The sequence below is a fragment of the Lepidochelys kempii genome, chromosome 1 (genome assembly GCF_965140285.1).
Source record: "Lepidochelys kempii isolate rLepKem1 chromosome 1, rLepKem1.hap1, whole genome shotgun sequence".
NCBI lineage: Eukaryota > Metazoa > Chordata > Testudines > Cheloniidae > Lepidochelys > Lepidochelys kempii.
Genome location: NC_136380.1, coordinates 138,855,084 through 138,868,794, shown reverse-complemented (window position 1 = coordinate 138,868,794; position 13,711 = coordinate 138,855,084). Strand labels below are relative to the sequence as shown.

General features: G+C 45.0%; 1 protein-coding gene across 9 annotated transcripts in view; it reads right to left on the bottom strand.

Annotated features, from left to right (window-relative positions):
* REPS2 (RALBP1 associated Eps domain containing 2) overlaps positions 1 to 13,711 on the bottom strand; it is a 144,426-nt gene that overhangs the window by 88,590 nt on the left and 42,125 nt on the right. For 6 of the 9 annotated variants that reach the window (XM_073356118.2, XM_073356140.2, XM_073356151.2 and 3 more), the window contains exons 3-4: positions 13,416 to 13,564; positions 3,800 to 3,926 (exon numbers count right to left, since the gene is read on the bottom strand). In XM_073356118.2, coding sequence (XP_073212219.1) covers positions 3,800 to 3,926; positions 13,416 to 13,564 — 276 coding nt within the window. The remainder of the gene's footprint in view (positions 1 to 3,799; positions 3,927 to 13,415; positions 13,565 to 13,711) is intronic. The other 3 variants (XM_073356129.2, XM_073356189.2, XM_078854135.1) reach the window with 2 other exon arrangements.

Here is a 13,711-nt window from a genome sequence, read left to right as displayed (position 1 = left end):
ATTTCAATTTTCCTAAGGTGAGAAGACTTCCATTCCATCTGCATAATTTAAGAACAATCCTGTTTTTAATAAAGATAAATAACTAGACATAGAAGCAGGGCACATTGGAGCTCTCTTTCAAATCGTTCTTTTGAAATCCAACTTCTTCTGCTGGAGTGTTCAAACTGTAGCACTGTCCTAATGCTATTCAGCATCATTTACACAAAATTTTAGAGTCTCCTGAAAAATGAAAATCAAGAAAACTCAAAATCTTACTATCGTTACAAAGCAGCTTGCTTTTTAAAGTTATGTTTCTAACTCCGATTGTTATCTATTCTTGTCCTGTGCTGGTATCTAGTTTTTTCCCTTACAAATGTGTTTCAATGTCAGAAAGAAGACAGGAAGGAAGTTGTGAAATATACTGCAGTACTTGGAGGCTGAGTATGGGGTTCTGTTGCTATGTGGTTACCAGCAACAGAACTTTCAAAAACTAGCAAGAAAATAAAATGCATGAATGCCCAGCTAAAGTTCTACTTTAGAGGGGTGGGCAAAAATTGAATGTTCAATGACCCTGGATTACTACTTTCTGAACACCACATAGAGTATAAACAGTACAAAAAAAAGGTTAACACCACACACGCATACACAAACCCAATGCTCTGTAGGCCCCTCCAGAATGGTATTCAGTGTCCTCAGTGCAATGGTTTCAATGAAACTGGAATGTTAACAGATTTTTTTTTTTCTAGGCCAGAATGGACCAATTATTCATCTAGTCTGACATCCTGCATAACCCGGGCCATAGAATTTTATCTACTCACCCTTGTATTGAGACCAATAACTTGTGTTTGACTAAAGCATACCTTCCAGAAAGGCAACCAGTCTTGATCTGAAGACATTAAGAGTCTTCACATTCAGACTGGATGCCTTTCTGGAGGCCATGTTTTAGTGCTCAGTGGGCTCACGGCCTCACAGGATTTTATCATCTTAACGTTTAGCTGCTTGTATTAATTTTCAGAAGAATGACACTCATGTTAGCCTTGATTCTACAACCCTTGCTCACTTTGAATAGCACCTTGCTGGAAGTATAAACTGGAGTATAAACTACTGTTCAAAGCAAGGTAAGCCAATAGAATGTGGGACATTCAGCACTCATTACAAGAACCTGTGATCTGACTGGGGCAGGAGGGTAAGGGGGGAGTACGTGAATATAATGGATTGTGCCATAGAAAACAGAATCACTATTTCTCGTAATCTTACAGTTCCTGCTAACATTAATTCCTAGTGCACTGCATTATAATTGCAATCCAGGATGTGTCCTTCCTGTCCTGTGGCTGATAGATTTGGACAGGGCACGTGTCGGTACAGTGGAAGGGAATTCCACCTGCAGTGCTTATTCTGAACATCAGAAATCACTGCTTTGTTAGGACTTACATGTGGATAACTAACATATCAATGTGGATGACAGTCTACTTTCTAACAAGTGACTATCAGTCAGTACTAACATGAACCTTTAACTAGAAGTCCATTTGATTGTGTTAGACCACTGATATTTACCACCAGCACAAAATTTTACTTAATTAAAAAATTTTGTAAGAGCTCAGTTTAGTCAGTCACTTATAACTGAGGACAACAGCTGAAGAACCAAGACATCCCATTCATCATTCACAGAGAGCATGTTAACTCATGGTACCGACACTTAAGAGTTGGATGAGAAATGGTTTTCCTGTCCCACAAACATTTCCAAGATTTAGAAAATTCTCCCATTTCATATCAGGACTAAACCAAGATTTTTAATTTTTTTTTTTAATGAAAATGAGAAAATGAGAAAGGGAGCCACCCACCCACCCCAGAAATGCCAAATGGTTAAGGGACTATCCTGGGGCGCGAGCGAGCCTGCCTGATTCGGAGCAGACACGTGAATGTGCGTCTGCCACATCACAGGAGAATGACGTGGCTACTGGTCTATTGGCTATTTTGGGATGGGTCTCGCTCAATCTCTTCTGTTGGAGAGATTATTATTAAATAGCCACTGGGCCAGTGACAGAGACTGACTCTAGAGCCTGTTTAGTAGGGCACTCATCGAGGATGTGGCAGACCCTGATTCAAGTTCCTACCCTGAAACAGCCAGAGCAGCAACTTGAACCTGGGTCATCCACATTGCAGGTGAGTGCCCCAACCAACTGGGTCTTCTGGGGTGGGTAGCATTCTCTTTGCTTTTGTTCCGAAATTCTATCCTGGACCTCATAAATCTTTTTAGCCTAACTGGATACCCATCCAATGTTTCAGTTTCAACAAACTGGAATTTTCCAACAAAAAATAGTTTTGGCGGAAGATTCCCAACCAGCTCTACCCACATCAGCTGTCCAGTCCCTTTGATGAAATGATGAAAGATTTTATGCTTTATCTGTGAGAGAGCGTCTATTGGACACTCACCATCATTCTTAATTATCATTTTATATTACAACAGTTGTTACAAGCCCCAGTCAAGTCTGGCACCCTATTCTGTTATAACCTGTTAAAACCTATATCCTCCAAGTACACCTCTACCCAGATATAATGCAGTCCTCAGGAGCCAAAAAATCTTACCACGTTATAGGTGAAACCACGTTATATTGAACTTGCTTTGGCCTCAAGCATTTCCATTATTAATAGTCACTTCCCACCCCCTGACTGACCCGTCAGAACCACCAACCCATCCAACACCCCTCCCACTCCCTGTCCCCTGACTTCCCCAACCCCTATCCACACCCCTGCCCCCTGACAGGCCCCCCCATCATTCCCACACCCTATCCCAACACCCCTGTTCCCCGTCCTCTGACTGCCCCGCCCCCAGAATCTCCAACCCATCCAACCCCCCCCGCTGCCTGTCCTCTGACTGTCCCAACCCCTATCCACACTCCTGCCCCCCTGATGGGCCCCCCATGACTCCCACGCCCTATCCAACACCCCTGTTCCCTGTCCCCTGACCGCCCCCAGAACCTCCAAACCATCCAACCCCCCCCCCCCGTTCCCTGTCCCCTGACCGCACCCCCAAGACCCTCTGACCCTTATCCAACCCCTCAACACTGGCCCGGCCCCCTTAACATGAGCAGTGTGTCGGAGCCAGACATGCTGACGCGCTGATCCACCGGAACGCACAGCCCCCCCCCCCCCCCCCCGAGCACTGCTTTACCGCGTTATATCCGAATTCGTGTTATATCAGGTCACGTTATATCGGGGTAGAGGTGTACTCAGATCAATGAGAGTTATGCTACTGACTTTAATGGCAGCATGATCAACCCCAAAGCATCTAAATTGTGGTGATTTGTTTTCTTCTGGGTTCCCATTACACTGGGTTTTTACATTTACACCTTACTGTTATTTTTGTTATGTAACCAGGAAGACCATTGTTCTTCCTTGCAAACAAATCCCCACTGTAAATCTGAAAACTAGTACAGCAGTTATTGAAATCAGGAATGTTTTTTTTTCTTAATATTAAAAAACATGCTTATGCACTGAAACATTCACAGTACTCAATCACTAACATATACTGCACATAGGCTTGCCAAAAATGTGGTAATCAGCATTAATTTGTGAACAGTTGCACACAAATCTACACATGATCATTAATTTACTGGAAAGAAAATAGGAAGAGAGGACTAAATCAGAAAGCAGAGCTTCTGCATAAAATAAAAAAAGATGGTCAGATCATTTACTAAAAGACAGAGGTAATTAAGTCCAGGCATTATTAGGCTGATTCCTTAATTGCATTTGAGATTTGAAGGCACTGAACGGAAAAAAACAACAGTGTATGACTTGTGCATCCCAGATTTTATCCTACCTCCGTGTGGCTGTTCAAGCCCACTCCTTGACCTGCCATAGCCATAACTCAAGGGTATTCTCTGGTAATTAGATGGAGAAGCAGGAGGTGAACACATCGGTGACATGGGGGGAGACTTGGTTTCCTGCTTCAGAAACAACAAAATGGAATTCTGAGGTGACTACAGAAATAGGTGGAGTAATTCTGCATACCAGTTCAATCACATACAGCATGATGTGCAAGGCATAGTAATAACTGACAGATTCTCATGCCCCTATTTCCAAAAGAATTGTGACTATAAATGGAAGATGGCAAAGTGATGCTTTGATGTTGAGCCTTGTTCTGGGGGTAAAATACAAGAGTCATCCCAAGGGGTTAGAATGAACTCTAAGACATTTTACTTGCACGTGTGTCTGGATCAATATTTTTGTTAAATCTTATTATTACTGGGTATCTTTGGATTTACATATTGTATTTAGGTGCTTGAATGCATTCTCCATTTAAGAAAATACTTTTAATTTCAGAAGAAGGCAAAAAATGAAAAATAACTAAAAGCACCAATTCAAAGATTTATTTTAAATATTCTGGGAACTGCCTTTGTGAGAAGCAGATTTGTAGATATTGTCAGATCTAACTTGGAGTTTGTTTCCTTTTTCCTTGAGGATTGAGCTTTGGTAGAGGACACGGTCCTGAAATAAATTTACTATATAAACAGAAAAAATATTACTTCATAGTGCAACACCACGGCAATAAAAGTCACCTAGGAAGAGTTATAGGTTTGGTGGCAATGCTCTACTAGAATGAAATTATTTAGAGAAAACAGATATTTGCAACCTTATTTCCAATTTCATTATTCTACATGTGCATACCCTATTGACTCATTAATAATGGTTAGTCTCAGGCAAAGTTTGTTATTCATAGAATCATAGAATCTCAGGGTTGGAAGGGACCTCAGGAGGTCATCTAGTCCAACCCTCTGCTCAAAGCAGGACCGATCCCCAACTAAATCATCCTAAAACATCCCACATCTGATCATCCCCAACTAAATCATCCCGTGTGTGCATGTGCTCTACAGATAATATACACTGCCTGCCCCAAGTAGCTTACTGCACAAAACATGATACAAGATGAGAAGATGTCAGGCAAGGGAAAGGGTCATGCAAACAACAGAAGCTGTGAGATTGCTTGGTTTTATAAACATGTAAGCATCACACATTCTCAGTTTTTATAGATTCAGACAATATGGATCTCTTTATGATACAGCTATTTTTAATTAGGAATTCAGAAGGCCAGAGTGGCAGCAGGATTTGTTACTGGAAGAATATTTCACTGAGGGTGAATTTCCAGAACACTAGCCTGGTATCACCTCAAAGGAGATTAGAGGGGAAAGAATATGGTAGGTTTCCTCAGTCCAAAAACAAGGAGTTGTGATGATAGCAGACCAGTTGCCAGCTCATGCCAAAGCCCTAGGCCTCAACTGGAGGCTGACAAATACGTAACTGGAACCGGTCTGGCTCATCCATGTGTTAGTATTGTTAAAATAGGTAGTAGAGTTATAAATATGTGGTTTGTGTTTAGACTTCACAGAACACTTGTAAACTGCTGCATCCATTAATCTCACTTGTTATATCTGTATCCAATGTCATAAGGTAATATTTAACTGTAAATCACCAGTCACAGTACACGGGAGAGAAGCATTACCAAGTGTGAAATACTACAGGTGGTGTTATCTCCTGCCAACAAAAGAAGGCTCATAATCACCAAACTAACCATAGGAAACGTCAGAAGACAAAAGATTTTGTTGATTGCTCCCCTCCCCACATGAATAGTAGCTATGCAACTGAATTCCTCCAAGCTGAACTTGGAACTTGACAGGCTAAGGAATAAAAGGCCCTAACAAGGAGAAACTGTGGGTATGTCTACACTATGAAATTAGGTCGAATTTATAGAAGTCGATTTTTTAGGAAGCGATTTTATACAGTCGATTGTGTGTGTCCCCACTAAGCGCATTAAGTCGGTGGAGTACATCCACAGTATCGAGGCTAGCTTCGACTTTTGGAGCGTTGCACTGTGGGTAGCTATCCCACAGTTCCCGCAGTCTCCGCCACCCATTGGAATTCTGGGTTGAGCTCTCAATGCCTGATGGGGCAAAAACATTGTCACGGATGGTTTTGGGTACATGTCGTCAGTTGCCCATCAGTCCATGAGAGCAACGGCAGACAATCGTTTCGCACCTTTTTCCCCGCGCAGACGCCATACCACGGCAAGCGTGCAGCCCACTCAGCTTAGCCGCTGCCGTTGTGTCCTGGGTGCTACTGGCAGCAGACGGTGCAGTAGGGCAGCAAACCATTGTCATGGAACCACCAAACGACCGCTTCCGCAGCCACTCTGCTCTCCTGCAGACTCCATACCACGGCAAGCATGGAACCTGCTCAGATCACCGCAGCAGTTATGAGCGCTGTAAACTCCTCACACATTATCCTGCAGTATATGCAGAACCAGAAACTGCAGAAGCAGGTGAGGAGGTACAGCAGCATGGTGACGAGAGTGATGAGGACATGGACACAGACTTCTGTCAAAGCACAGGCCCCGGCAATTTGGGCATCATGGTGGTAATGGGGCAGGTTCATGCCATTGAACACCGATTCTGGGCCAGAGAAACAAGCACAGACTGGTGGGACCGCATAGTGTTGCAGGTCTGGGATGATTCCCAGTGGCTGCGAAACTTTCGCATGTGTAAGAGCACTTTCATGGAACTTTGTGACTTGCTTTCCCCTGCCCTGAAGAGCAAGAATACCAAGATGAGAGCAGCCCTCATGGTTCACAAGCGAGTGGTGACAGCCCTGTGGAAGCTTGCAACGCCAGACAGCTACTGGTCAGTTGGGAATCAATTTGGAGTGGGCAAATCTACTATGGGGGCTGCTGTGATCCAAGTAGTCAACGCAATCACTGAGCTGCTGCTATCAAGGGTAGTGACTCTGGGAAATGTGCAGGTCATAGTGGATGGCTTTGCTGCAATGGGATTCCCTAACTGTGGTGGAGTGATAAACCGAACACATATCCCTATCTTGGGACCGGAGCACTAAGGCAGCCAGTACATAAACCACAAGGGGTACTTTTCAGTGGTGCTGCAAGCACTGGTGGATCACAAGGGACGTTTCACCAACATCAACGTGGGATGGCTGGGAAAGGTACATGACGCTCGCATCTTCAGGAACTCTGGTCTGTCTGAACGGCTGCAGCAAGGGACTTACTTTCCAGACCAGAAAATAACCATTGGGGATGTTGAAATGCCTATAGTTATCCTTGGGGACCCAGCCTACCCCTTAATGCCATGGTTCATGAAGCCATACGCAGGCACCCTGGACAGTAGTCAGGAGCTGTTCAACTATAGATTCATAGATATTAAGGTCAGAAGGGACCATTATGATCATCTAATCTGACCTCCTTCACAATGCAGGCCACCAAATCTCACCCACCCACTCCCGCAATAAACCTCTCACCTATGTCTGAGCTATTGAAGTCCTCAAATCATCGTTTAAAGACCTCAAGGTGCAGAGAATCCTCCAGCAAGTGACCCGGGCCCCATGTTGCAGAGGAAGGCAAAAAAAACCCAGGGCCTCTTCCAATCTGCCCCAGAGGAAAATTCCTACCTGACACCAAATATGGCTAGCAGCTGAACCCTGAGCATGTGGGCAAGATTCACCATCCAGATACCTAGGAAAGAATTCTCTGTAGTAACTCAGATCCCACCCCATCTAACATTCCATCACAGGCAATTGGGCTTATTTACCATGAATATTTAAAGATCAATTAATTGCCAAAATCATGTTATCCCATCATACCTTCTCCTCTATAAACTTACTGAGTTTAATCTTGAAGCCAGATAGATCTTTTGCCCCCCACTGCTTCCCTTGGAAGGCTGTTCCAGAACTTCACTCCTCTGATGGTTAGAAACCTTCGTCTAATTTCAAGTCTAAACTTCCTGATGGCCAGTTTATATCCATTTGTTCTTGTGTCCACATTGGTACTGTGCTTAAATAATTCCTCTCCCTCTGTAGTATTTATTCCTCCGATATATTTATAGAGAGCAATTATATCTCCCCTCAGCCTTCTTTTGGTTAGACTAAACAAGCCAAGCTCCACTATAGGCTGAGCAAGTGCAGAATGGTGGTAGAGTTGTGCATTTGGACATTTAAAAGCGCGCTGGCGCAGTTTACTGACTCGGTTAGACCTCAGCAAAACCAATATTCCCACTGTTATTACTGCTTGCTGTGTGCTCCTCAATATCTGTGAGAGTAAGGGGGAGACGTTTATGGCGGGGTGGGAGGTTAAGGCAAATTGCCTGGCTGCTGATTACGTGCAGCCCGACACCAGGGCAGTTAGAAGAGTACAGCAGGGCGCACTGCACACCAGAGAAGCTTTGAAAACCAGTCTCATGACTGGCCAGGCTACAGTGTGAAAGTTCTGTTTGTTTCTCCTTGATGAAAACCCACCCCCTTGGTTCACTCTACTTCCCTGTAAGCCAATGGCCCTCCCCCTACCCCCTTCGATCACCGCTTGCAGAGGCAATAAAGTCATTGTTGTTTCAAATTCATGCATTCTTTATTAATTTGTCACACAAATAGGGGGATAACTGCCAAGGTAGCCCGGGAGGGGTGCGGAAGGAGGGAAGCACCGGGTGCGGTGGGGGAGGAGAAAAGGACGAGGACGCACTGCTCTTCAAAACTTATTGAATGCCAGCCTTCTGTTGCTTGGGCAGTCCTCTGGGGGGGAGTGGTTGGGTGCCCGGAACCCCCTCCGCCACCCGCGTTCTTGGGCGTCTGGGTGAGCAGGCTATGGAACTTGGGGAGGAGGGCGGTTAGTTACACAGGGGCTGCAGTGGCGGTCTGTGCTCCTGCTGCCTTCCCTGCACCTCAACCATACGCCGGAGCATATCAGTTTGATCCTCCAGTAGCCTCAACATTGCTTCCTGCCTCCTCTCATCGTGCTGCCGCCACCTCTCATCTTGCTCCTGCCACCTCTCATCTCGCTCGTCCCTTCTGTCCTCACGTTCATTTTCTGCTTTCCTGTACTCTGATATTGTTTGCCTCCATGCATTCTGCTGAGCTCTTTCAGTGCGGGAGGACTGCATGAGCTCAGAGAACATTTCATCGCGAGTGCTGTTTTTTCGCCTTCTTATCTGCGCTAGCCTCTGGGACGGAGATGATAGGAGGAGTGTTGAAACATTTGCAGCTGCAGGAGGAAAAAAAGGGAGAGTAGTATTTAAAAAGACACATTTTAGAGAACAATGGGTAGACTCTTTCACGGTGAACCAAGCTGTTAACATTACATAGCACATGTGCTTTCTTTACAAGGTCACATTTTTCCTCTTATATTGAGGGCCTGCCGGTTTGGTCTGAGAGACCACACACGCAGGGCTGGGCGCCAGACTTCGGCTTGCAGGCAGCCATGGTAAGCCACCATGTTAACCTTCATAACATGTGGGAATGGTTTCAAACAGCAGTGCCCTCATTTCCCATACCAACCAACCGCTGGGTTGGCCATTTAAAATGGGTTGGCCATTAAAAAAGAGGGGCTGCGGTTTTCGGGTTAACATGCAGCACAAACCCAACTAACCCCCCCCCACAGCCAATTCTCTGGGATGATCGCTTCACCACTCCCCTCACCGTGTGGCTAACAGTGGGGATGATTTCTTTTCAGCCACAGGCAAACAGCCCAGCAGGAATGGCCACCTCTGAATATCCCCTTAATAAAATTCCCCTATTTCAATCAGGTGACCACGAATGATATCACTCTCCTGAGGATAACAGAGAGATAAAGAACGGATGTTGCTTGAATGCCAGCAAACACCGGGATCATACGTTGCCACGCTTTCTTATGCAATGATTCCAGACTACATGTCACTGGCCTGGCATGGTAAACTGTCCTACCATGGAGGATGCAATAAGGCTGCCCTCCCCAGAAACCTTTTGCAAAGGCTTTAGGAGTACCTCCAGGACAGCTTCATGCAGATGTCCCTGGAGGATTTCCGCTCCATCCCCAAACACGTTAACAGACTTTTCCTGTAGCTGTACTGGCCACAAGTGCATCCCAAGTCTTCAGGGCAAATTAATAATTAAACATGCTTGCTTTTAAACTATGTATTATATTTACAATGATACACTCACCAGAGGTGCCTTCTCCGCCTTCAAGGTCCGGGAGCTCGGGTTGGGAGGGTATTGTCCCCAGGGTGATAAACAGTTCCTGGTTGTTGGGAAGAACGGTTTCTCCACTTGCCTGCTGTGTGCTATCTTCAACCTCCCCCTCCTGGTCCCCCAAATCTTCATCCCTATTGCGTGAGACTCCCTTGCAGGAGTCCATGTACAGGGGTGGGGCGGTTGTAGGGGCACCCCCTAGAATTGCATGCAGCTCATCATAGAAGCAGCATGTCTGGGGGTCTGACCCGAAGCGGCCATCTGACTCTTTGGTAGGCTTGCCTGAGCTCCTTAAGTTTCATGCGGCACTGCTGCGGGTCCCTGTTATAGCCTCTGTCCTTCATGTCCTTGGAGATTTTTTCAAATATTTTGCCATTTAGTCTTTTGGAACAGAGTTCTGATAACACGGATTCATCTCCCCATACAGCGATCAGATCCAGTACCTCCCGTTCGGTCCATGCCAGAGCTCTTTTGCAATTCTGGGACTCCATGGTCACCTGTGCTGATCAGCTTGCCACACTGGCCAAACAGGAAATGAAATTCAAAAGTTCGCAGGGATTTTCTTGTCTACCTGGCCAGGGCATATGAGCTGAGAGTGCTGTCCAGAGCAGTCACAATGGAGCTATCTGGGATAGCTCTCGGAGGCCAATACCGTCGAATTGCTCTCACACTACCCCCAAATTCGACCCGGCGATGTTGATTTTAGCGCTAATCCCCTCATCGGGGAGGAGTACAGAAATCAATTTTAAGAGCCCTTTAAGTTGACATAAATGGCTTCGTCGGGTGGACGGGTGCAGGGTTAAATCGATCTAATGCTGCAAAATTCGACTTAAACTCGTAGTGTAGAACAGGGCTGTATCTCTATGTTGCTAGGAATTTAGGAGGGCAAGATTTCCAAGCATATGTCAGGGATCCCAGTTGCTTAGCCTGGGTTAGCCCTAAAGGACATACAGAGTTTGTACATTACAGCAGCTTCTATCACCTTTTGGAACCTAAGACTGTATGTTTATCTGATGTTAACCTTGTAAATAACTCTTATTTCCTTTTCCCAGTTAATGATTCTTTAGATAGTTGATCATAGGATTGGCTAAAAGCATTGCCATTGGTGTGAGATCTAAGGTGCAATTGACCAAGGGTAAGCAACTGGTCCTTTGGAAAGGGAACTAATTTGAATAGTGCTGTGATCTTTGGTGTTAGGGACCATCTATCACTATCTGGGTAGCCAGATTATCGGAGTATCCAAGGGGACTGTCTAACTCCATGTTAAGGCTGTTATAGTGCCTAAGGAGTTCACACTTGATAATTAGTTGTTGAAATCTAAATATAGAACTCACAACCAATCTAGGGGCCATGAATAAGCATTCACCTCACATTTCCCATCAGCACGCATACCGGGACAGGGAAGCTAATGATCCAACCAATGGACCAATTTCAGGGATGAATTCTGGTCATGTGCCACCTGGAGCACGTTGCACATACACGAAGAACACAACCAATCTGGGGTTTGTATCCTGCTTAACAGTCTGCCCTGATGTTGGTACTCACGCTCTTGAGCCACTCCAGACAGCTTGACAGGAGTCATGAAGGGCTGTCTGTTCTCTTAGCCTTCCAGCATCACTCTTTTCATTAATTATGTCATCACTAGGGATTGTGCTTATGATAGAGACTCATTAGTTTGGTTGTTTTTTAAACCAAGGCAGTTTTCTACTTTGCCTCTCTGCATCCTTCTCTCCCCTCCCTAAAAAACAACAATCTTGAACTACATAAGCAAAGTCTCTGAAAAACAACATTCGAACAGGAACCTTTGCAAAGAATATTACAGCTCTAACAAAAGATGACCCACAGGAATGACTTTATGGTAAATATGGGTGGGGGGAGAAAGAATATGTGCATTTTGCTGGGTGTAACGAAGTGGGGGATTTTCTTAGTGTTTTGCATGAATACTCTGTGGGTCTCAGTTTCCTTGTGCGCTGTGCATTTAACGAGGTGGTGGAAGAGGGTTTGTTGTTACAGAGGACCAGGTGTGACCTCGCCTAGCAGCCAGGACCCCAGACAACTGCCTAGAGATGGGGGACCCTAGCGACCGGTGACCTGGTGACCAGGAGGTCCACCCCAGCTTAGCTGTCAACCAGTTCTGGGCAGTGGGAGGACAAAGGGCTGGGGAGAGAGTACCCCAGTGACCTGACCAGCCGGTTCCAGACAGTGGGGAACAAAGGATGGAAGAAAGAGGGCCCAAGCAACCTGTTTACTGGGACCAAAGATAAAAGGACGGGGAGGAGCTGTTGGGGGAGATGATATTGGACGATCAGCTGGAAGGAGGGGACTTCTAGGCTGGGGAGGGGGAGCAGCAGAGCCCATCTGGATGCAGGAGAGACCTAGATGTACTGTGCTGAGGGTTGCTAGGCCCAAGGGCCCAGAAAGTTTTCTGTGCTGGGTTCAGATGCTCAATAAACCCTCCTGTTTTATGCTGGCTGAGAGTCACTGCAATCTAGAAATCAGGGTTGCACTATTCCCTCTGGGAGTGGAGGTCCCTGGGGTCCACACCGAGTGGACTCCCTGAAGGGGTCCAGGGGGAGACAGGCGTGCTGAAGCCTCAGAGAAGTGAGGTTCCAGGATGTGGAGGGGCCTATGGCTTAACCCCAGAGAGAGAGTAAACCACCGAGAAGGGCTGTCATACTGAAGGGGGTTCCTCCCAGGGACCATACAGAGCCGAGAGAGAGCACGAGTCCTCTGAGTTTGTGACACAGGGCAAGTTGTGTTGATTTGTGCGTGAGCTGAACTGCAACACTTGAACCAAGTGATCTATCATCTGTACAGTCTCCCTCACACAACCAATAAAACTGTTGCATGCAAATTTGCTGTAGAGTAAGGGTAGTGATTGATTGAGTTACTTCTGATATCACAATGGTCTAGGATTCTTGGCATGACAGACACATGCCTTACTATAGCTGAAAACCTGTGTCACAATTAATGTAATTTGTTAAAATGGCTGAGAATTTAAAAACTGGATGGTAACATACCCTGAATCCCAGTGATGATTGAACCTGGTGATATTCTAAACAAAAAGAGCTCTCGAACATGCTTGTAGCCATTTCCATCACATTACACTGATTTTACAGACATGTTACGCTTCAGATTGACAGACAGAGTTACAATCCTGGAATTTTATAGATAGATAATAGGCATATACATAATTCTATAAAATACATAATTCTATAAAAGTTCTTGCAAACAAAATCCTCTTGGGATACAGTTGGTACAAGAGAATATCAAAATAAGAGCAAAATCCTGCCAATAATTATTCACATATATAGAGTTAACCTTGCATGAAGTCCCACTGAACTAATGGAATAAGCATGCGTGAGTGTAACTATTTGCAGGATGGGACCGTAAAGTTGCGCTATTCACTAATATATTTGCCTTAAATAGAGCCTTGTTACCTTTTTATCCCCTTCATCTGATCTTTTGAAGGAATTTTTTTCTAAGGTTGCATGTGGAATCTGAAATTTAACTCCATGTATTTCTGCTGCATTTCCATATCTCATTTCAATGTCATTTTTCAGTGCCATAAACCGAGGAAGAGGCAATTCTTTATTAAAAGAAAGAAAGAGAAGTTCAAATGAGACTACAGCATATTAAAATTCTTTGAAGCAGTACCGCAGTGCAAACCCAATTAAAAGTTAAACTATAAAATAAGAAATAGCACTAAGAATTTTAAAAAAACCACCTATGGAAC